General features: G+C 51.3%; 1 protein-coding gene across 2 annotated transcripts; it reads right to left on the reverse strand.

Annotated features, from left to right (window-relative positions):
- Positions 1 to 1,707: 1,707 nt before the first annotated feature.
- Positions 1,708 to 19,668, reverse strand: LOC116948231 (uncharacterized). Of its 2 annotated transcripts, none has more exons than XM_076071344.1 (17): positions 19,095 to 19,668; positions 17,785 to 17,970; positions 17,057 to 17,241; positions 16,806 to 16,863; positions 15,850 to 15,932; positions 15,659 to 15,695; positions 15,085 to 15,147; positions 13,464 to 13,922; positions 12,901 to 12,971; positions 11,313 to 11,581; positions 9,799 to 9,941; positions 8,761 to 8,907; positions 8,135 to 8,232; positions 7,519 to 7,629; positions 5,717 to 5,853; positions 5,246 to 5,344; positions 1,708 to 4,097 (listed from the first exon to the last, which is right to left on the reverse strand). In XM_076071344.1, the coding sequence occupies exons 2-17, from the start codon at positions 17,875 to 17,877 to the stop codon at positions 4,006 to 4,008; spliced, it is 2,145 nt and encodes a 714-aa protein (XP_075927459.1). In that variant the 5' UTR covers positions 17,878 to 17,970; positions 19,095 to 19,668; the 3' UTR covers positions 1,708 to 4,005. The 2 variants fall into 2 exon arrangements, with proteins under 2 accessions (XP_075927459.1, XP_032820618.2); XM_032964727.2 differs by having other exon boundaries at positions 19,194 to 19,667.
- Between the last annotated feature and the right edge of the window lie 1,461 nt (positions 19,669 to 21,129).

Below are 21,129 nucleotides of genomic sequence, written 5' to 3' on the forward strand. Positions count from 1 at the left end.
GACAAATTGTTTCATAATGCCCAATTTGATGTGCAGTGGTGGCATCAGCACCTGCCACTTGACTGTTCCTCCCCACAGAGGACTCGGTCCACTATGACCAGTCCTGCCTGTGGTAGTGCGCCTTGGTGTCCCTGCTGTCCCATAGCAGGAAATTTTGTAAAACCGCCTTGGAGAGCCATCAGGAATGCCACCATTTTGAAGTCTCCGATGACCTCCCGGCTGTACTCATCCTTCAAGGCGTCCAGCAAGGTCTTGATGCTGTTGTTTCGTGACTGCAGGAATTCATATTCTTTGGGTCTTTCGGTAAAGCCACGTAGATAGAAAAATTATAAAAATAATCCGTAATCCTCTTTGAGGTGCACCGAGTGAGCCAGGGGAAGAGACGGGTACTTGTTACCATTATGGAGCAACACGGCTTTGAAGCTCCTGGATGAGCTGTCAATGAAGAGGCGCCACTCATTCTGGTTACAGGCGATTCCGATTGCCTCGAACAGACTGGTCACATTGTGGCAGAAGCAGAGCCCATCTTGACGGGTGAAGAAGCTGCAAAAAGGTTGGTGACGCTTCCTCTAATCTGCAACTTGCACACTTTCATCCAAAAGTTCCACTGCTTGAGCCAAGATGTCAAAAGCTCGGCATTGGACTTGGTGAGATTAAGATCTCTGATCAAATCGTTGGTCTTTTTGGTTGGGGTAGTATGGGTTTCTCTCCTCAGCTCTACCTCTGAATGTCATCTTGATCTACGTCTTCCTCGCTCTGACTCGCTGCTCTCTTCCAAGGACAGCTGCTCTCTCCAAAGGAGTGGGTACAGGGAGCTCATGGCAGTGTGGCACCGGGGCGATGAAGGTCCGGATACGTGATGATAGGTGCATTCTTGCCAGTCCGACGTTTGGAAGGGTCCACCATGCCAAAGTAGCAGTTGCTTGAGTGGTCAGTGGGTTCCTGCCAAATTCTTGGGGACAGTGCACTTCATGGCTCTCTTTCCCCCTCTGTACCATCCTACAAAAAATAATTTATTTCACTCATGACTAATGTGTAAGAGATTCTCGCAAAATTTTTCATGTATTTTTTCAATAACATTGAAAATTGTAAAATATTTGAAAATTAAACTTTTACAATTTAAAAAAAATAACATTTTATAACAAAATTCCGAGCAACAATTGTGCATCTTACCTTCCAGAGTTTTTGTTGCATTGCTCGCAGGTGAAATGAGGTGGCCAGGGTTTGTTTTGATCCCTGACAGGCATGCTGAAATATTCCTTGGAGGCCTCACACATCTTAACAGATGCTTCCACAGAGTACTTTTTCACTCGTCTTGATAAATTGGCCGCAGACAAAGCAACATGTGTCTGGTGGATGCTTGCAGCCTCTTGATGCCATCTCAGAAAAATGCAGATATGTATCCACTTAGGCAGCTGGAACTAAACTGAACTGGTGGGCTTAAGGCCCCTGTATTTATACTACTATCTATATTACTGGAATGTTCTAGAATTTACTTCAAGTTTACTCAGCACTGAATCTGTCTGGAATGTTTTGGAAAATAAGTAAATTTCTAAATATCACTGTCCTGGTCACAAAAGCAAAGTTGGTGGGGAATAGCCATTTTCTGTACTTGTGAGGCATAAGCAATTAGGAAATAACATTACCCAGAAACAAAAAAAATAAGTGTTTTTCACCTGACAAAAAAAAATCGATATTAGAACCCTATGAAACCATGTTTTTTGCTTTATATCAAAGTTCACAACAAACCGCTGCCCACTGCGTTTCGTGCAAGATCGCCACTGAGACAAGACCCCCTTCCCACCCCGTATCGCCTTTAACAGACTTGGGGCAAGTGCTGTTAGCGAGCACCTTACAAAGTCTGGCACGGCACAAACGGGTGGGTGACCACCACCACACCCGACCGCCTTCGTCTCCCCAGTGGCAATGTTTACACACTGCAGCAGGTACCCATTTGAGGCCGAGTCTACCTAGGGGTGGCCCAGGACCGATTCATAAAATCGTCACTGGTGTTAGCCAGGAGCGGAAGTCAATGTGGTCTGATATGAGTGTGGCGTGAGGTCGGGTGTTGGAGCTGCTTGCGGCTTCACTCACACACGTTCCCATCTCGCAGTCCGTGGATTCACCGCGCCATGACTGGACACATGACATCGCAAGCAGTGTTGACACACAGGTGTGGTCTCGGTGTGTGCACCTGACTGTTCCTGTGAACACCAGGGTACTGTTCACTCCGTGATTCCTCCTCCCATGTTGAGGGCTTGGTCTACTTAAACGGACCGTTTAATCCCCTACGCAGTGCTCAACTACCCACCCCACTGCAGCTGACAACTCACTAGCTCCCCCCACCGCCGGTCACGCTTCTCTCGTCGCTTCTTGCCTTGCGCTGCTCCAATTTGGAATTCCCTGCCATCGTCTCTTTCTGAAGCTCTTAATCATTATAATAATCTTGCTCAATTCAGGAAACATGCTAACTTTACCCATTATAACTTCCATAGTGCCGTTTGTTGCTGGCTGCATAGCTTTGTGCACACAAGTATGATTACTTGCTAGAGTTTCCATGTGGCGATACTTTGACACATCGTACGATATAAGATCCACGATAACCGCATCCTCATACCAATGTGAATACCACTATTTTCTTTAAAAACATATTATCCTGATTAAATATTTTTGTAACATCGTGATAGGTGTTACCCATTAAATTAGTGCTTTCCAAATCAACTTCTGAAGTTGGTGCACGGCAGCTACGTGATCAGTTTCATAGTTAATTCACTATTTTGTTGCAACTGGTAGCACGTGCGTTGTATGCTCACCAGATCAGTTGTAAAGTCGCAATGCTTGTAAGACTCGTGGCAGGATTATGTGAAGTGAACCTTAAAGTAATCTGTGGATACTTAAAGTACATCAAAGCACAAACAATACAATACTGAAATGCAAACTAAAAAACTTGTAACTGGTATTGGACAAACATCCCATTGCTGAAAAATGAACTTCAAATGGGTTTAAATAGCAACATCGCCCCCACTCCTGCAAAAAACACGGCAGGACCCTCCTTACAAGGCATTCCTGGGTAAATGAGCATCGTAATAATTAGAGTTATGGAAAACACAGGCCTCAAGTCAACCCCCTGCCACGGTGGCCTCCGCTCGCTCGCCGTCCCCCAAGCCACGACCCTGTCCTGGTGCGATCGCACCCCACTACACGCATGCGCCAGCGTTTCGTCCTGCACCATTATTCAGAGACATATTAAGGCTGGTCCTCCGTTTCATCTGGCGTACGAGGAACCCGGGGCCTGGCTGCGCACCTCTCGGTCCCGACTGGAAATTTGACTTTTGGTGAAAATGCGTACGTTCTAAATTGTTTTATTGTAATCGTCACGCAATGAAGTTTGGTATCGTATCGTGAACGATCATATCGAGACAGCATCGGTGCCCACGCAACATCACTCGAGCCCTCGTCTGGAACTGAGATCGCAGCTGCCGCTCCGCTCCCGGCAGCGTCGCTGTGTGCATTCGCCGGCTTCCCACAGGACGCAGCAATAAAATACAATGCGGGCGTGCAGAGGGTATTTGTCCCTCACCCCATTCACCAGCACGAGTCCATAGCGCTGTCAGGATGGGGGTAATAGGGACTCGGTGAAGAACTTTCAAGATGGAAACCTGAGATGCTGAGGGGGTCACAGGGGGGGTGTATAGAGAGGGTCCTCCAGGTAGCAGGCGGAGAGGGAGCTGGTGAGTGGGTCTTCCCGGTGGGTCTCCCAGGTGAGACGGATGAAGAGGCTTGGACAACACGAGACAGGTGGGTGGGTGAGTCTCCCCCAGGCGACGCGTGTCCAGGCGAGGCGTGTCCAGGTGCACCTCCGAATGAGACAGGTGAGTGGGTGTGTCTCCCACGTGAGACAGGCGAGTCCTCTGACGCAAATGCGTCCCCAGTCTCAAGGGGAGGAGGAGGGTCCAGATGAGGCAGGCGTTGATGTCACCCACTCACCATCGTCTTGGTGACCGCTCACTCGCTGGGCTTGGCCGGAGCGAAGACCCGAGGGGAGGAGGAGGGAGGGTGGCGCTGGGGGGAGGGGGGGGGCTGGCTCGAGGGAGTCACTGGGGGAGGGGTGACACGGAGGGGGGGATACGGTGTGAATATTTACACTTCCCATGTGCAGGGATGTGTGGTGGCTGGATGGCAGTGGGTGCAACTGTGTGTTGTGGTGCCAGAGGATTTGGAAAAGTGCGTCTTTGAATTTGGTGAAGCGGCAGTAGTGGTTAGCACACTGCACTACGATCCCGATGATCGGAGTTGCATGTGTTTGTGTACTTATTTACACGTGTAAATATTGAACTTGATAGTTAAATCAACATAACAATTTGCCAAAAGAGGAACATTTGCAATCGGTGCACCGTGCACGTTATCCACTATGACACATGGATTTGAGACCCAGAAACTACATTTTGATTTAAAGCTTTCGTGATAATTTTATTGTTTTATATTTTTACTATTTTATTGTTTCCCTTCTACATGACTTTACCGAAAGAACCAAGAATATGAACCCAGAAACTACTCAAAGAAATGTAAACACAATGAACAGTGTTCAATGGACCACAGATAAATGCATGCTTGGAATTAAATTGCCTGAGGAACATGGATTGGAGAACAATTTACACAAATCAGGAATTACAGTGACAAGGAAAGGGAGTGTCGGGCAGGGCATGGATCACACGCAAGAGGATGACGAAGGTGGGAGGTGCAGCAATGAGATCGGCTCATGTGCAGCAGCGGGAAGAACATAGCTGATAATGATGGTGATATGTGTGAATGTGTACATGTGTATGCACCGCATGTATGCAGGAGCGGATGCATACACTGTACTCAGAACTTGAGTTCGATTCCCGCTCATGGCCAACACCAGCGTCGAATATCTTAATCGGTCAACTCGGCCATAAATGAGAACCTGATTTGGTGTGTAAAACATCAGCACTGGGGGGAGACCAAGGCTGCTGGACATAGTGTTGGCCACCCACCGCATCGTGTGCCATGGGGGCTTACGGAGCTGCTCGCTCACAGCATGTGCGAGCGAGATCGGCGAGCGCATGCGAGTGAGATGGGTGAGTCAGTGAGTTCACGTGTGCGAGTGGGTTTGAGTGTGAGTGCGTGTATGCGAGAGTATGAATGGGCGAGTGTGTGTGTGAGCTGGGCGAGTGTGTGAGCCGGGCGAGTGTGTGAGTGCGTGTGCGCGAGTGAGATGGCTTACTACACAGCAGGGCTGTGCTGTGTCCCGCCGTGGCAAGCAGCGAGCGCAGGCTGCTGATGGAGTCCTCTGCGCTCACGTGAAGCCGCATGCTTGCACCCACTGAGCAGCAGCAGCAGCAGTCAGTGCCGGGGGAACGGACGGGGAGAGGCCGACATCAGAGATCACGGTCCAGAGCAGTGCTCCTCAACCTTATTGATGAGTGCTCCCCCACCCCGTGCCCAATCAATACCACTGGCCGGCCCACGTGTGTGTGTGTGTGTGCAGCGCATCACCGCTTCGATTACTCGACTGGATCGTTACCCGATCAGTGGACTAATCGAAGCGGTAATTAGTAGAGCACAGCCCAGCCCTTATGTGGCTCGCTGGAGCGAGAAGAGTACAGAGAGCAGAATGAACACGACTGCAGATGAGTGGGGGGTGTGTTTGTGCGTCTGTCGTGGTGGTGTGGGGGGTTCATGCGTGGGCGCTCACCATGAGTGGTGATCTCCCCCTCCTCCCTCTCCTGTGGGGGGACCCCCAAGGTCCGCATGCCCCCCGCCGGGCGGCTGCTTCCAGAGCTCCGAGCCCCCGGGCTCGCCCGACACACCTCGAACCGCACCCACTTATAGCTGCGGCAACACGCCATGAAGACAAAGACCCCCCGTATAACCTTAACACACTATTGGGGCAAGTGTTGTTAGTGAGCAGCCGAGGGCTGGCACTACAGACGCGTGTGTGGGTGGCCAGCACCATGCCCAGCTGTCCTTGTATCCCAAAGTGCTGATGTTTACACACCGCACCAGACTATATTGACTTAGGGCAGGGGTCGGCAATAAAAAATCAAGGTAATTTTTTTTCGAATTCGGCAACAACTCAATATTTCAAGAGCCACAATGCACCGTGTGAAAACGAGAAGGTGGTGTCGTCACGAAGCGCCGCATGCGGTGCCGGAGCAGCAGGTTGCCGACGCCTGACCTCGGGGAAGTAACGTCAGACACAAAATGCGGTGGAACTCTGGTCGCTGGGTTCGTTGTGCTAACTACTGCGCCACCACTCCACCCCACATCACAGAATTCCATTTGATACAAATCATAATGTGAACAAAGGCTACCAGAAGCAGCTCGGAATGAATTCAGGATATAATGGCTAGAGTGGCAATATATATATACCCAGCTATTGTTTAACGTACTCTCTGGTTCTATTCGGTAAAAAAAGTAAAACAACAAAAATCACGACGTTTTGGCCACAACACAAGTGGCCTACATCAGGTGAAGGGACCGGACTGTCCAGAGGACAGCGTTGGAGTGAAGACAGCCAAGCCCAGGTCGCGTCCTTTAAGCTGTGTGGGAGGAAACAAAAAACGCCTTGACAAAGCAATTAGCATAAAATGATGTAGTGGACCGGCACAGGGGGGGGGGAGTTTACATGTTGGTAAGAAGCTGCCAAACTTTCACAGCAGCTTATTTCCCTTCACACCAACATTATGTAAACTCCCCCCCCCCGTGCCGGTCCACTACATCATTCTATGTTAATTCCTTTGTCAAGGCGTTTTTTGTTTCCTCCCACACAGCTTAAAGGACGTGACCTGGGCTTGGCTGTCTTCACTCCAACGCTGTCCTCTGGACAGTCTGGTCCCTTCACCTGATGTAGGCCACTTGTGTTGTGGCCGAAACGTCGTGATTTTTGTTGTTTTATTTTTTACCTACGTGACTTTACCGAATAGAACCAAAGAGTATGGATCCTTGCAGTTACGAAAGCTTCAAATCTAGAATCGTTTAACGTGTTAACAATTCACTCACATGGGATTACAGGTGGTAATCATGGCCCCTACTGGCAGACTAATGCCCGTTTGCAGGTCAGGGATAGCTGCCACTAGGGGATACCCTTTTAAAAATGTGTTGCGATGAGATGCAAAGCGTTCTGAAAAGCCTCGACGTAAATGTGGACGGCTCTACCAAAAACGAATCATGACCATTATGATGAACCTAGGCACCGTTTCAACTTTCTCTCACTTGTTCTGTGACCATCACCGATTGCAAAAGTTTCTCCATCACTGACTTGACCCACGTGAGTCTCGGCACATCTCTAGCAGGGCACGCGTTTACTGCGGCACGCAGACTGCATTTCACGTTGCGCCACCACCGCGGGAGAAAAGATACATGACCGTACCTCACCGCACTGATCAGTCAAGAAATGCTAAGTGGGCTTGTGCAGGAAGCGTTGCGGAAAGACTCGGAAGTGGCCGAGACGAAGAATGGAGCTGCAAGCGAGGGGGCGGGATCGATCTTTCTGACCTGCTGCACTTGCGTGCGCCGGGGCAGCTCTGGATGAGGTGCTGCACGGACGGGTGTGAGAAGCCAAAGAACTCCGGCCCGGAGGAGCTCACGGCAGGAACGGATTTCCCTCTGTCCCAGGGAACACGGGTAAAGGACGGCAGATGTGAGACGGGAGGAGGGGGCAGGGGCTCCTTGCCGCGTGACCTGGGAACAGCATGTGCGCGAGCGAGCATTCGTATGTGCGAGTGAATGCATAAATGAGCATGTGAGTGTTCATGAGTGTGTAAGCGAGTGTGTGTGTGAGTGGGGAGTGTAGTGGTTAGCACAATACTAGGTCGATTTCCGCTCACAGCCAACCCTAGTGACGATTATCTGAGCCCGTCCTGGGCCTCCCCTAGGTCGACTAAGCCTCAAATGAGTACCCCGTGCGGTGTGTAGACATCGCCACTGGGAAGACAAAGGTGGCCAGGAGTGTTGCTGGCCACCCACCCTCTCGTGTGCCGTGCCGACCTTCATAGGTGCTACTCACAAACAGCACTTGCCCCAACAGTCTGTTCAGGATATTCGGGGAATCTTTGTTGTGTGTGTGTTCACCGACACACACAAGGGTGGTGAGCGTGCGTGTGATCGTTACCGTGCGGCGAGTGTGGCTCTCATCAGGTTGGCGTAGCACGCCGACGCCGACGACGCCACGATCGGGTTTTGGGGGTCGTCCTCCGGCACTATCTCGAACTAACGCCAGCCCGGCGATGGGGAGGCGGTAGCAGGGGGGGGCACGACCCACACACGTCAGCATGCACGTGCATCCCACACAACAACCACAGCAACCAAAATAACCAATCGCAATATCCTTATTTGTTAAGGCTCCTCAGGGCGCTTTACAAAGTCGCCATCTCTGGGTCACCGGGAGATAACACAAAGCTTACAACGCTAGCTAACGCTGGCTCGCCAGGAGGTGATGGTACAGAAAGTAGCTTCACCTCTGTTTCCATTGCATGGGGATTGAGTGTTCCCTCTTTCACAAGAGTGTGTGGGTTTTCTCCGGAGACTGCGGTTTCCTCCCACACGTACAACAGAGTTGGCCAAAGATCCCATTCTTGGGCCACAACTTATTTCGTGGCGCCGGGTTCTGGCTGCCTTAACGCTTCTCTGTGGTTTCCTGCACCTCTGAATATAATAAAGCTCTGCGGCGCGGAGTTATGAAACTTTACATGTTAACATTGTTGCCTCTCTACCTTTAGAAGCCGGAGTGCACCTCACCTGGGGCCCAAAGCCACCGTCCTTGATCTGGCAGGTGTAGAGGCAGGTGAGCTCACAGTGGCGCAGGCTGCCCGCCGTCCGCGTGCTGCAGAAGCCCACGGGGTAGATGTGGCCCTCGTCGTGGAAGCCCGGCCGGTCTGTGATGATCTAAAAGCACGACGGAGACGCAGGTCCACGACCACGACAAGCCAACCCGCGGCAATGTAACAACTCTACGCAAGGTAACGCTGCACTAAAACACTATGCTGGTATTATATGAGGCTAAGAACGCGATCTAACGCTGCACTAGACCAACACTATGCTGGTATAACACTACGCTAATAACATTCACCAATAATACAATAATACTCTGCTGACACTTTGATAACACTATAGATATAAAAAAACATTACACAAACAACATTCGCCAAAACAGCACTACAGTAACACTACAGCCAGGTCAACAATGGCTGCCCAAAAAAAACATCACATTAAATGTTGTTCTCCACTACATTTGTGTACATTCCATCTCTGTGACTTAAAGATACGAGTGTCACATGACCAACATGACTGGGTGGCAGGGCTGGTGGAATAGTGCTGTCCCCTACTGTCTTTAACGGAGTTCGCTTGAAGAAGAGGAAGCTCTGTCGTATTCGCTTCTGCCGGCCGTTCTTTTAACACTCAGGTTTGCACAGCTCTGCGAGACTTCTGATTGGACTATGCTAGCATAATCAGGGCACAATTGTGGAAAAAGTAATGTCAATGAAGTCAACGTCACTTGTTGAATTGTTCCAATCCGAGTGCATGCAGCTGTAATCAGTTCTACTGCGCAGGTTTTGTCGATTGTGTTGCGTAAGTTTCCGACGTGCTTTTGGGGGTGTGCCGCGTTTAACTCGGCACGATGTCCGACGGTACGCTACACGTGCTGGCAGCTTCTTCGGCTCTGCAGCTCGAAGCACGTGGCACGAAACGTCGGACACCCGTGCCGAGCAACATGCGGCACAGCCAGAAAACAAAACAATGGATGCGTGAGCCACGTGGCCTTGCGAGCGGCCGCACCTCCCCGAGGCTGTAGATGGTCAGGTCTCCGAGCGCGATGGGGAAGATTGGCCGGCCCATTTGGTCGAGCGGGATCGGCTGCACGAGGCGGCGCGTGGGGCCCTCGCCGCCCTTCCTCCGCTTCGAGGCCTTCCCCTTCGAGCCTGAATCATGGCCGCCGCAATGAGAGAGACGCAGAGGGGAGATAGGGTTACCACCCGTCCTGGTTTTCCAAGCATTGTTCTATTTTTGAGGCAGCTGGGATATGTCAGTATTCCCAGGACATTCAAAGCCCCAGTTGTTTGTAAGTTGCACAATAATAATGAACCACCACTCAGGACAATGCATTCACATGTAGCTCTACACTTTTCAGGTCTCGTGGGATTTTCTTCTACCCATGACAATTCACGCTTGTTTTGAAACTCAAGAGTTGGCAAGCCTTCGCCTCGGTCACCACGCAACCGCCGCTCCACCGGCCTCTGTGCCGCCTTCCCGGAGGCCTTCAGGCTCCGTGCAGCCACCAGATTGCATCAAACCTCCCAACCGCCCCAGGGTCATGACACAAAAAATTATTTACAAAATATGCAAGCCACGTCTCCTTCGTATATATCAATCTCTCTACATATGTATGGTAAACTGCTTTCGCATTGTACGTGGCCAACCATGCTCATCAGAGGTGCGGAATAAAAACATTCTTAAACAACCTATAAGCCACACTGCCTCCTTCGAGTGCATAATTTCAGCAGCAATGGTTCAACACAAGCAACATTCTGGACGGTTTCAACGTTCAGTGCCTCCCCAGCAGTCAGGCTCACTTAAACCAACGCTGATGTTTATAGGGAAGTAAACTCTCTCCTAGATATAGGTCTTAGTTTGATGCAAGACTCTATGATACATAACACGAAATAATGACAATGCGTATAATGATTTAGAATCCTCAAGGTCCGTTACCAGACAGCTCGCTGAAAATTAGACCACGACGGGGTTAGGCTATGATTTCTTACTATGGGGCCAAACAGGACTTTCAATTACCTCTGGTGGCTAACCACACATTAACAAACACACCTCACTCAGTCCTTGCAGTGGCAACCAGGACTGAGTGCGGAACGAACTTTACAAACACTGAGTTGTTGCCAGGTCTGAAAATATTCCTGTCCAGCACTCGATAAGACACTGGCAGCATTGGATAAACATCACTTGTGGGCCCTTTAGAAAAGGGGTGGGTCTCATGTGGCCACGGGCCGTGTAAAACAAGGCCGCGGGCCGTATCCATCCATTTCCTCGGCACGAGGTGTTTCGGGGTGGATCGGTGATGCAGTAGATTTCTGTTCTGCGAAACCTGGCGACCTAATTTCGATTCCTGGTCACACCTGACATCAGTGCAAAGTGATATCTCAACTGGTCGTGTGTCAATCACCCCACTTCGCCGACACACCCCGACCAGCGTGGTGAAGTACCATCACACAACCCCGATGACACACGTGGCTTGGGAGGCAGTGGATTAATCTTGGATGAGGAGCCGAGTGGACGCTCACCCTTCTCGTCATCTTCCCTGCTCCTCTCCTTAGTCCGCTCCTTCTTTGCCCGCTTGGGTTTCTTCGCAGGGGGGTCATCCAGCGCCGGGATGATGGCTGCCGTCGTAGCGACGCTTGGGGGAAGCCCGACGGTCGTGGGGGGCGAGTGAGCAGATGGGGGGGCTGCTGCCCCGGGGCCCCCCACTGTGACCCCAGTGGGGGATGCCGAGGCTGCGGGGTCGGTGCCCTCATACAGAGCCTGGTACTGCAGGAAGCGCTTCAGCAGCACCCTAAACTCACAAAGACAAAGATCCCCCAGGTAGCTGTGGGTTAAAGTGCTGTTAGCGTGCAACTATTAAGGCTGACACAGGAAATACCGGGTGGGTGGCCTGCACCATGCCTGGCGGCCTTTGTCTCCAAATTCTGTTTTACACATCGAACAAGGTTTTACACCCTGAACCTTATTTAAGGCAAAGTCGACCAAGGAGAGGTCCAGAACTGGTTCAGATATTAGTCACCGATGTTGGCCATGAGCTGCAATTTAACACTGCACCAACACTCCCACTGCGCCACTGTGTGTTTGGTTTGCTTCGCTTGACTAAATGTACTTTTAACATCACACATCTCTTAATTTATTCTGAGTGTAAGAATCAATTTCAGTCGATGAATAATTGTGACTCGCTGCCTTAGAGCGGTGGCAGAGCGAGCGGCTTGCAGTAGGAAGGTAATCAAGTTCAATGCCTCGTTGGGGAGTTTACTGGGCTCATCATCTCTCCAGGATCGATAAGTACCACCTTGTGGAGAAACCAACAGTGACTTTTGTATGGAAAGACTCGCCCCCACCATAGGAATGTGTAATTTCCACCACTGGCTCAGGGCTGTAAACGGGAGACAAGCACAAATGGCTCAATGCTCATATGATCTGAAAATCATGATTTGAAAACTTTAGTATCCTTCCCTGCAAAACTGCACGGTAATGTGCGAGGTTTACCCGCATGCAAAGTCTACGTGTGGGGTAATGTGTGGGGTAATGTGCGAGGTTTACCTGCATGCAAAGTCTATGTGTGGGGTAATGTGCAGGGTAATGTGTGGGGTAATGTGTGGGGTAATGTGCAAGGTTTACCCGCTTGCAAAGCCTACGTGTGGGGTAATGTGTGGGGTAATGTGCGAGGTTTGCCCGCATGCAAAGTTTACGTGTGGGGTAATGTGTGGGGTAATGTGTGGGGTAATGTGCGAGGTTTACCCGCATGCAAAGTGTGGGGGAAAGGCAGCGCTGTCTGGTAGGGAGCAATAATTGCTGATTTGTGTAATCCCAATTGAGTAATTTGCGGCTAAGATTTTATAATTTAGCAAATTTGGACCAGGATGCCGCCACACAATGGCTGACTCGTCTACAATGGTGTCCCAGGATCTTGAACGTCGACGTTTCGTAAATGGTGAATAAACACCACGGTAATAACCAGGGTGGCCTGCTGGATTTGAACAGTGAACCTCTGCAACGTGCGGCGAACACGTTGCGGCTGAAACTCGCTCATGCAGCTGTTGCCCACGTGTGTGTCTGGGCCGATCAGCTGACGCCGAGTGGCGTGTGTGTGGGCACGAGGGGCACCTCCTCTGCTCCTTGGCTCCAGCGAGGCATCCCTCCACCCGAGCCAGTTCGTCACACAGCGCCGCGTTCTCCTACACAAGCGCACAGACAACAAAGATCGCCCCATGTAGTGCCCATAAGCCATTGGTGCCAGTACTGTCAAAGAGCGCCTATGAAGGCCGGCACAGTAGACGTGGTGGTGTTGCGGCCAGCGCCACGCTCAGCTGCCTTTGTCTTCCGATGCTGATGTTTACACACTGCACCAGATTTTATGAGATTGGATCTGGGACTAGTTTAGATATTCGTCACTGGTGATGGTCGGAAATTGAACTTGGGTGCAAACCACTACACTACCGCCTCCCCACACAAACATACACACAAACATACACACAAACATACACACCGCTCCTCTCCACTTGCCCTGACACACAGCGGGTACACAACATGAGCTAACCTTACTCCCACCCCACCCCCCGCGTGAATTAAACATACCCAACGTGTCTGTAAAGTGAGTTAAGATATTGGTCGAACACCGATCCGGTGGCTGGCGCCGGCATTCGTTAATGCCGGGCCAAGCAACTCACGAAGATGGTGGTGCGCACGAGGCGGCGTAGGCGCTGGTACTTGATGCGGTAGCGCTCGCTCACGGCGTTCCGTCGCGCCAGCCGGCGCGCCTTGCTGCGCTGAGACGCCGCCGCGCCGGCCCCCAGCCCCGCGCCCCCCCCGCCGCCCCCCCCCGGCGGGGCCCTCGCGCCGCCCAGGGGGGGCGGCCCGCCCAGGCCTCGGCCGGGAGACAGCGCCGTGCGAGGAGAGGACGACGAGACCGCCACGGCGCCGGCGCCGCCGGTCACGCACGCCGACGCGGAGGCCGACGGGGACGGCGCCCCGCGAGGGTTGGGTGCCGGCAAGGCTTGGGCCAGGCGGGCCGGCGCCGTGGAGGGGGACGAGGTGTGGAGCGCCGGCAGGGCAAACGCCCTGCCGGCGCACGTGGCGGCGGTGGCGGAGTAGCAGTGCAGGAGCTGCTGCTGCCGCTCGGCTGGCGTCTGGGGTGGTTGCACATTCACGCCAGCAGCATTACCCACTCCCGTGAAGTGCGAAGTGGTTGTTACCCGCAGCAGCCTATCAAAAGGCTGCTTAAAACCCAGCCCTCCCACCCACCCACGCCCCCTTACTGACTCCTCCCCCCTCCCTTAACCTGTATATAATCCCTGTTGTCTCTGAACTGTGCTCCTGACACAGATATTCTGCGTTGACTTTTACACCTGAAGACGGAAGCTTGTGTTGCCTCCGAAACGTCGTGATTTAATTTTCTTTTATTTTGTTTTATTTTATCTACGTGACTTTACCGAATAAAACCAAAGAGTATGGTTGAAATGCGTCACGTGACCGCGAGCAAGCAGCTAACCAGGTGATGTTGGGCCGTAATAAGGCGCTGTGGGCAGCTGATCTGCCACCACGCTCACGGGCCGACGGAGGTGGGGGCTGAGGGGGACCCCCCCCAACACTTCCTAAGACCCCTTAAGATAACACCTTGCAAATAATCCTAACAGTTCTTTCAGTGATTAATAAGTCATAGCTCTTAGAAGTTAATGTAAATATCACAACTAAAGTTTAAATACATTTTCATTCATTCACATTAAAGTTACATCGCGGGATCGTCAAAAAAGGTATGTAGAGTGAAAGTTTTAAGTGAAAGCCGCGTAAAGCCGCTCTTATTCGACTTATTGAAGTCCTCAAGTACAGCAAAGCCGTTGGCGTTCTTTTTACAGTACTCTACAATAACACTTTTCAATAATACTTTTGGCGGTAAAACACACGTGCACTACACACACATCTATTACGTACGGACATATACACACGGTTCTCATTACATTAGTACTGTAGTTTTTTTGGTGCTTAAATCCACTGCTGGATGAAGGCCCACCACACGCTGTGCGAGTGGATCGTAAGGATTTACTTGACCAGTCTGTTGGGGGCCGCCGTAGGCTGTGGTTGTTGGGGGGTGCCGCAGGCGCCCCTGAACAACCTATGGGGCCCCCCAACAACCTAGTTATAATATAAATGAGTAATAATTACTGAATTGGGATTACACACAGTGGCAATCATTGCCCGCTACTGTGAAAACTTGGCAAAACCTTCCTGAAACAGCTAAAAAGGTGTAACGATAACAAGATAGCAGTGCTGGTTTCATGCAGCGGTTCTCACCAGCAGCGCAAAGACCCCGTTCCTGTTCTCGATCCGCTTGAACCTTCGACTTCCCTTTTGTGTCTGGAATTTGATGACATGCGAAGACAGGGGGTGCTCACCAAGCATGGCGGGCAGCAGGAAACAAAGACTCCTTGTCCACAAGCACATCTGAGCCACACTAGCGCCGGGCCCTCAGTGAACGGGTGGGTGTTTTTCCACTATTTTCCAAACTGAGCCAGAACCAAACCGTGTGGGAAACAATGGAAACTCTGGCCTCACCGTGTGGTTTGGGAAACAAGCTGGGCCAGGCGCGGGGTCAATGACACAGTCATTGCATGTGACGTCAAGCAGGACGCTGTGAAGACGCAGTGTCACTACAGCGTCATCTAAATGCGACTCGATTAGTTCAATGTACGCGGCGTTATCGGCACGGTTTGGGTTCTGCAGTGGAAAAAATAACCTGGCGCATCCCGAGCTGCGCAGGGCTGGCTTGGCACAGCCCTGGCACGGCTCGGTTGTGCAGGGGAAAAGAGGTCAAAGATGTACGACGGCAATAATCACCATTTCCAAAACCACCATCCGTGTTCCTCACCTCTCTATACATCACTGCCTCCAGGCTTGACTTTGAGCTGTAGCAATGAGGGTGAAACAAAGAGTCGAATTAACAGGCATACGTTTTTATTCTAGACGGCCAGACAGATAGAGACATTTGTGTGGTCGTGCCATGTTGGCTGAACCAGCACTGCTGTGTGGCTGTGCTGTGATGCATCGGTGTGGTGAGACCTGGACTGCACAAGGCCGGCCTCCAGCACGCGCTGCTTGATTTCCTTGATGTGCAGAGGCTTCCCGGCCTCTTCCAGCACCAGCTGTACAAACAAAGACAAAGATGCCTCCTGTAGCCTTAAAAGACTGTTGGGGCAAGTGCTGTTTGCATGTAGCACCTATGAAGGTTAAAAAGGTTCACGAGGGGGTGGGTGGTCAGCACCATCCCCGACCGCCTTTGTCTTCCCTGTGGCGATGTTTACACATCACACCACGTACTCATTTGAGGCTGAGTCGATATAGGGGAAACCCAGGACAGTTCAAACATTCGTCACTGGAGTTGGCCTTGAGTGGGAATCGAATCTGGGTCGCCAAGTTCTTAGCGCAGTGCACACACACACACACACGTAGACACACAAGTGTAAAGTGTGTTGAACAAACACTTTACACGAACATCAAAGTAAGTCTCCAAAAAATAACGTCAATTGCGGTCCAATACACGTGAGGCTGAGCTTCCACGCTCAGGGTGTGAAGTGTTCTTCTTGGATATTTCAGGATGCATAGCAGCTCACAGGTCTATGTTAAGATTAACAAAACCGATAAGTATTACTTACACAACCCATCACACGCATTGCCTTCTGGGAGGGCATTTTTTTCAACAGCATTGACTCAAGAACAGCAAACTCTGGAGTGGTTTTGAGTTTTTCTGATTAGATACTGTATGTCGAAACCGGAATATGAAAGAGACGAATTGTCTGCATATTTAGTTGCTCATATTCACCACAATGATGCTAACAGTTACTTTGAATTATGTGAGGATAAGTTCGGCCAGGAGATGGTTGACACGTGGCAGCAGATTGTGGCTTCCATGCCTTTGTTGTGTTGCTGGGATTCCCAGCAGCTGGACTGTTTCCACGGAGATGGGTGAAATGGAGGCCGTCCGAGAGGTGTCACACAGACGAGTGCTGCTCGCTCACCTGTGCCGCATCCAGCCACGTCATGTTGGTCTTCTCGGGCGGATCATTTGGAGAGTCCCTGCCATTATCGTACCACACAAAGGGCGGTCTGATTAGCCAGGTTATGTGTTGCCTTACGGGTTGAGCGTAGGCGAAGCGAGACAGGTGTGGCCAGGTGCCTGTGATCCAGGCAGGGTGTCTGTGAGCCAGGCTAGGTGTCTGTGAGCCAAGCCGGGTGTCTGTAAGCCAGCTTGTGACCCCCTCTCACATACCCGTCGGCGTGCTCGTGTGAGGCAGCCATGCCGGCCACGCTGTCAAGGCTGGGGAAGAGGGAGAGGCCCCCTGGTAGGTCGGCGTCCACCCCTGGCTCCAGCACGGCGAGCAGTGGGGGGGCGGCACTTGCCACCTCAGCCAGCGGAGACAGCGGGCTGCTGGGAGAGTGGCTGCCCATGGAAGCCTGCAGACAAGAGACCAGGGACCAAGGTACGTATTGACTGACAACATCGTAGCAATGTCTTACATTTGGTTCAAGACAATATTGTTTCATGACTCCAAGTAAATATGAGTGCCTACAATGGGCGTCGGAAAGTTACGATACATTTTAAGAGCGGTCCTGATGGCTCACAATTCGACCGTGACCAATAACATTTCATAATCAATTACATTAATAATCAATAAAGTCAATAGCATTAACATTATTGACATTACACACCGGCTGAAGTGCACTGAATAATGACTTCATGGTTACCACGTTGTATGAGTGTCATCTTCCTGGAAGGTGATTGGCTGGTGCAGTGGGACTGAAGAAGTGACACATTGAGCAGCACAGTGGGTATATCCCTTTGGCTGGACTGCAGCAGGGCACTGGAAAGATTGAGATGAGAATGGCGCAAGGCGCTGTGAATTTCAGAGATGATGATGACGATAAATTGAAGTCCCTCATTCTCATGCACAGTGGCCATGTAGACGCATGCACGGGTGTGAGGAAGGCAGCCCTCACCATCTGCATCATGGATGCTCGTGTCTGCTCCTTGCCGTGAATCATGGGCGACTTGCGCACCGGCTCCGTCTCAAACTCCAGCGAGCTGTGCATCGTCCTCTCGGCTCCACCACCTCCACCGCCCGTCAACGGGGTTCCCGGGGTCCCTCAGGGTCCCCTCGGAGCCTGGAGCGAGGTACTTGGAACCTGAGAACACAAGAATGGACGGTGACAAGGCCGAGTGGTAGTGTATTTGCCGCCCGTCGCCGAGGTTTGCGGTTCGAGGCCAGAGGCCACCTTGGTTAATACGGCAGGTGTAGTAATCATAATACTAAGCGTCGTCTGTTCTGCAGCGTCCGTTAAAGATAACGTGACATGTATTCAAGTGGGCCATGTGTCAATGTACGTGTCATTTCACCTGTGTCCCCTACTGGATTACTATACCCGTCTGCGTAACGTAGCGCCTTCACGATAGCCTTGCGCTACGAGGATGGCGCAAATACAAAATTACCCAATGACTATTTGAGGGAAAGAGGGGTCAAGAGCCATTCACATTGACACAATGCTTCCTGAGAACCTTTACGGTGGGCATTGCAACAACATGATAGACGTGGAAGAATAGAAGTACTGTACAGTACAAACGTGTTTTGCTGGACTGCCCTCTACTGATCACCACCTAGCCCCGCAAGCCCTACCACTACCTGTTTGTAAACTGACATTCAAGCCCTGTTCAGATGTGCAGCCAATTCCTTTAAACGTGACATGTGTGCGGAAACTGGGGCACAAGAAAAAAACACCCACCACGCACAATAAGGGGTGAACACTCAGAGCTCTACACAGACGGATCCAAGAATCCATTGCTGTACTGTCCTCTCCTAATTGCCTCTGAGAAGGCAGAGGTAGTCAGGAGACCCTAGAGAGGGGATTAAAGGACAGGGGTTGGGATAGGGGAGCAGAGAGCCCAGTACTGCAATGGAGACGGGGGTAGCAGGAGAGAGGGGATTGGGAACCCGAGACTCTGGGCTAAGAAAGGGGATAAGGCACAAAGGTCTTGGGAGAGAGGGGTCAATGCCACGAGGTGAGGGTAAGGAAACTCCCTGAAATGGGATAGGAAATGACCGGGGTCCTAGGAGAGAGGGGACCCCGAGTCGGTATGAGAGGAGCAACATGGATCCTGATTCGAGAAAGGGGATGGGAAAGCAGAGAGACTCCGAGAGAATGTAACTTGAGGGGGGGGGGGGGGGGGGGGGACTCCCAGTGGAGAGGGAACCGATGACCTAGGGACGAGGGAGGAGAGAGGGGACCAGGGACCACAATCCAACCCAGATCACCTCCCGAGTCGCCTCGACCCGCGTCTCTCGGCCTCGCGAAACACCTCGCTCGCTCTCACTCTCTCTGCTTGCAGACGGGGGAGGGTCGCCTTGATTTACCATCGATTGTTTAGTCGTCGAGCGTCAAACTTGATCGAACTTTACTCCATTAACGATTCGGACGACTCCCACCACCACCACCAGCAGCACCACCAGCACTACCACCACCAGCAGCAGCACCACCACCAGCAGCACCACCACCACCAGCACCACCACTACCACCACCAGCAGCACCGCCACCAGCAGCACCACCACCAGCAGCAGCAGCAGCACCACCAGCAGCACCACCAGGACCACCAGCCCCACCACCACCAGCACCACCACCACCAGCAGCACCACCACCACCAGCACCACCACCAGCAGCACCACCACCACCAGCAGCACCACCAGCAGCACCACCACCAACAGCACCACCACTACCACCAGCACCACCACCACCAGCACCACCACCAGCACCACCACCACCAGCACCACCAGCAGCTGCTGCAGCTACAGCGAGGAACGAACGCGGCCGGCGCAGCGAGTGACGCGGCGTCGCGTCACCGCTACGGCGCCTCGGCGGCTCTCGCGGGGACTTATTTCATTATTAAAGTGGCGTTTTACTTTCCAGCGCAGCGACTCCGTAGAGTTCACGAAGTGAACAATTCCTCACCCCCTCCTCCTCCCTCGGTGTTGCCAATTAAAGTGCGAACAAAGCTAAAGGAGGGAATATTATCTAGTTGGCCTTACCTAGTAAGATAAAATAAACTTTTGATTTAAAGCTTTCGTGACTGCCGTGATTCATATTCTTGGTTCTTTCGGTAAAGTCACGTTGAAGGAAAACAATAAAATATATATAAAACAATAAACTTCTCACGACGTTTCGACTGCAACACAAGCAGTCATCATCAGGTGTGAAAACCAACGGCAAGAACATTTGAAAGAAGTGGCGGTTCGTTGCTATTTATTTATTTTTAAACGTCAGCACCACGGATAGCGATTTGACAGTTTGTTTAGATGGACGAGTCCATCTATGTTCGGAAAAGAGGAGGGGGGAGACGAAAAATTAATGTATGCTGTCTGAAAGCCACCGTAAGCGTGAACAATCAATTAAGACCCGAAATGTTTTATCAAACCCTTCCAATGATTGCTAAGCCAGAATCCATCTTCTCGGTTGAAATTGTCTCTGTGCTTGTATATGTGGATAGCCTCATGAACTAATCTCTCATGGTAGCCAGATGGCTTACAAAGAACCTCTCTCTTGGAGAAGTCAATGTCATGTGAGCCTACTGAATTATAACAGTGATCTGCCACGGCCGAGGTGTTGGTCCTACCGTGTTTAAGGTCTGCTTTGTGTTCACGGATGCGGTCCGAGACACGGATTTTATGTAATGCGATCTGGTTCCGTCTGTAAAAGATGTGATTCCGGACATACAGTACCCTGGTGTCTACAAACTAAGTTGCCTCTGTGGTAGTAGTTACACGTGGCCGGCTTTCGGGGACCAATATCATCCATAAGGGGCCGTCCATAAATGACGTCACGCACCTAGGCGGGGGGGTCAGACATTTGTGACGATGTGTGACGAGGGGGGGGGGGGTTGAGAAATGTGACGTCACATCAAAGTGCGCAACTTTAAATAAATATAGACAACACGTTTTACTTAATTAAATAGACTTTTTAATAAATGTTTTCTCCTACATCAGAGTGCAGCGCCATATTAAATATGGACTACAATGACAATAGTTTAAAGCGATTTGAAGCATGTTTTATTTTTTTTGGGGGGGGGCAGAGCTTTGTGACGTCATATTTGAGGGGGGGGGGTCTGACTTTTTGTGACGCCGTGTGACGAGGGGGGTGGTCAAAAATCGCGTGACGTCATTTATGGACGGCCTCTAAGAGGTTTTTATTGGGGTTAGATCTCGTAAATGTGTCGTTAAACCCGCCACCACCCGATACAGCCAATTGTTAAGGTTTGTCACGTAGACATAACATGCTAATTCGTTACTAGTACAGTAA

This window comes from Petromyzon marinus, chromosome 32 (assembly GCF_048934315.1).
Source record: "Petromyzon marinus isolate PM22_M1 ecotype Great Lakes invasive population chromosome 32, UKy_Petmar_22M1.pri1.0, whole genome shotgun sequence".
Classification (NCBI taxonomy): domain Eukaryota; kingdom Metazoa; phylum Chordata; class Hyperoartia; order Petromyzontiformes; family Petromyzontidae; genus Petromyzon; species Petromyzon marinus.